Consider the following 3,204-nt stretch of genomic DNA (forward strand, 5'->3'; position numbering starts at 1 on the left):
GGCAACAGAGCGAGACTCTGTCTCAAAAAAAAAAAAATCCCAGCACTTTGGGAAGCCCAGTCAGGCGGATCACCTGAGGTCAGGAGTTGGGAGTTAGAGACCAACCTGGCCAACATGGTGAAACCCCGCCTCTACTAAAAATGCAAAAATTAGCAGGGCGTGGTGGCCAGTGCCTGTAGTCCCAGCTACTCCAGAGTCTGAGGTAGGAGAACTGCTTGAACCTGGGAGGCGGAAGTTGTTGTGAGCCGAGATCATGCCACTGCACTCTGGCCTGTGGGGTGACAGAGTGAGACTCCATCTGAAAAAAAAAAAAGAAGAAGAAAAGAAAAGAAAAATAGCAAATCAACTGTCAGACCCATTAAAACTTGACTTTAATAGATTTTTTTAAACTACTCCTTAAAAATAAACCTAATTATCGAATAAATACTTGGGGTTTTAGAAACTCAGCTCCCAATTCAGTAACATTCTGTTTAATAATATCCACCTCTAAAAGACAAAGCAAAAAATATAATCTACGATCATCAGGACTCAAACAGTTTGGAAGGTGTTAAAAGCAGGTCAATGCTCTGATTTGTATTTGGAAAGAATAAAATAGGATATAACTTTAGGAAGCACACAAATGGATAGTATATTGTAAAAACAAGTATACACTTATTACAAACATATTTCAGAAAAATATGCCTACTAAAATGATTAATTTTGACTACAGGCTGCTGCAAAAAGTGTGATGAGGAATATTATACCTACTTCTTCAATTATACCTCTGGTTATGTTGAAAAATGTCATAGTAGCTCTGAGGGGTTTTGCCAAGCCTATGGGTTTATGGAATGATTTGCCTTTCATGTTATATTGACTTCCAACTTTAAAATTGTATTTTATGATAGCGAATCAAATGCATATCCTAGGAAAAATTCTTTTTTTTAAGAGAGGGGATCTGGTTCCACTGTGCATGCCACCATGCCAGGCTAATTTTTTTTATTATTGTTTATATTTTTTTCTTTTTCTTTTTTTTTTTTAAGACATTGTCTCACTCTGTTGCTCAGGCTGGAGTGCAGTGGCACTATCTTGGCTCACTGCAACCTCCGCCTCCCATGTTCAAGCGATTCTCCTGCCTCGGCCTCCTGAATAGCTGGGATTACAGGCATGTGCCACCATGCCTGGCTCATTTTTTCATTTTTAGTAGAGACAGAGTTTCACCATGTTGGCTAGGCTGGTCTTGAACTCCTATCTCAGGTGATCCACCTACCTTGGCCTCCCAAAGTGCTGGGATTACAGGTGTGAGCCACTGTGCCCGGTCTGTTTTAAAATTTTTTTAGAGATAGGGTTTCTCTATGTTGCTTGGGTTGGTCTCCAACTCCTGGACTCAAGCAAACCTCCCTCCTCAGCCTCCTGAGAAGCCACTGTGCCCACCATGATTCTATCCTAGTATTTTATCTTTTTTGTTATTGCTGTGTAGAGGCATTTTCAACCGTTTAAACCCTCAAGACTAAATTATCTTTAAATTTTTTTAAAGAGAAGATATCCACCCAAGGTTTTTCGACAATGCGTCTTTGGCCTCCTTGACAAAAAAAGGGTAGAGTAAGTAAGGTTTAATTAACACTGAATTTTTTTAATGTGCAAAAGTCTAACTCTGCTTTTTAAAGCAAATAGAAGGAGTGACAATATGGCACCATTCCAATAATCAAACACCAATAAAAATGGCAGCAGTACAACAATTTAAGCAAATCTCAAATACAGCACACTTGTAATTAGAACACAATGCAATGACTAGATTTTAGCAAGAACAAGACACTTAATTTGGTAAAAGAAACCAAACAATGCATTATACTGAATACTAAGCTAAGTTACCATAATTAGTCTTACAAATTCTCAAATTTCACAACTACTTTTGAACATCTAAATTTAAGCCTAAATTTCTTAATTAAACGCCTGTTCAACAAAGCTAATTGGAACAAACACATTTATGTAAATTTACATTCTAGAATACCAGGGTAAACAAGGAGACGTTATTTAAAGATGAATGAGAAAGTTCTATTCTTTTTCATCATTTGTGTGATCAGGCTGCAAAGGACACTCTCTGTGGAAAGAAGAGAGAACATCAGTAGCCATCCAAGTATCAACTGTTTGAAAAAAATAGTTACAAACCTATACAAATCAGGAACACTAATTAATAGTGCAGTAGATCTGGTTAAATGACTAGAAGTGAAAGAAAATTAAACTTCATTAATTAACAAACACCTACAAATTTCAAGTATTAATGCAACAAAATTTTTAACAATTTATTTGCCTGTTAATTTTCAGAATCAGTGTTTCTCCTTTAGACTACGTTGTCGTTTTTATTTAAAAAGGGAATCTATTTATATAGAATATTATTTCAACATATTAAATGGATTGATAAACAATATAATCCTTCAGCAAGAACTTTGTGATAACAAAAAGTAAAAAAATTAACCAATCCACTTTAGCAGAGAAAACATATAGCAAGTTGTCATTTGACTATATATACTCTTTTGAACCATATGATTACATTAACTAATTAGGAAAAACCCCAGATTGGCCAGGCACAGTGACTACACCTATAATCCCAGCACTTTGGGAGGATGAGGCAGGAGGATTGCTTGAGCCCAAGAGTTTGAGACCAACCTGAGGAGGATTGCTTGAGCCCAAGAGTTTGAGACCAACCTGGGAAACTTAGTGACACCCCATCTCTACAAAAAATAAAATATCAGGCCAGGGTCGGTGGCTAATGCCTGTAATCCCAGCACTTTGGGAGGCCAAGGTGGGTGGAACATCTGAGGTCAGGAGTTCGAGACCAGCCTAGCCAACATGGTGAAACCCCATCTCTACTAAAAATACAAAAATAGCCGGGCAGTGGTGGTGTGTGCCTGTAATCCCAGCTACTTGGGAGGCTAAGCCAGGAGAATCGCTTGAGCGTGGTGGGTGGAGGTTGAAGTGAGCTGAGACCGTGCCATTGCACTCCAGCCTTGAGGACAGAGACCCTGTCTAAAAAAAATTAGCTGGTCGTGGTGGCATATGCTTATAGTTCCAGCTACTCAGGAGGCTGAGGCAGGAGGATTACTTCAAGGTTGCAGTGAGCCATGATTGATTGTGCCACTGCACTCCAGCCTGGGAAACAGAGCAGGATTCTGTGTCAAAAAAAAGAAAGAAGAAAAGAAGAAAAGGAGGAGGAGGAGGAGGAGGAGG

General features: G+C 38.8%; 2 protein-coding genes across 6 annotated transcripts in view; both read right to left on the reverse strand.

Moving 5' to 3' along the window:
- Positions 1-3,204, reverse strand: part of CSNK1G1 (casein kinase 1, gamma 1) — a 290,970-nt gene that overhangs the window by 278,429 nt on the left and 9,337 nt on the right. The window contains exon 2 of the mRNA XM_011967939.1: positions 1,988-2,077. The gene's annotated coding sequence lies outside the window, so the exon portion shown is untranslated. The remainder of the gene's footprint in view (positions 1-1,987; positions 2,078-3,204) is intronic.
- KIAA0101 (KIAA0101 ortholog) overlaps positions 1,584-3,204 on the reverse strand; it is an 18,964-nt gene continuing 17,343 nt past the window's right edge. For 3 of the 5 annotated variants that reach the window (XM_011967923.1, XM_011967906.1, XM_011967896.1), the window contains one exon: positions 1,584-2,077. In XM_011967923.1, the coding sequence (XP_011823313.1) occupies positions 2,007-2,077 (71 nt within the window). In that variant the 3' untranslated portion in view covers positions 1,584-2,006. The remainder of the gene's footprint in view (positions 2,078-3,204) is intronic. The other 2 variants (XM_011967915.1, XM_011967901.1) reach the window with 2 other exon arrangements.

Source organism: Mandrillus leucophaeus, unplaced genomic scaffold, assembly GCF_000951045.1.
Source record: "Mandrillus leucophaeus isolate KB7577 unplaced genomic scaffold, Mleu.le_1.0 Scaffold12, whole genome shotgun sequence".
Taxonomy (NCBI): domain Eukaryota; kingdom Metazoa; phylum Chordata; class Mammalia; order Primates; family Cercopithecidae; genus Mandrillus; species Mandrillus leucophaeus.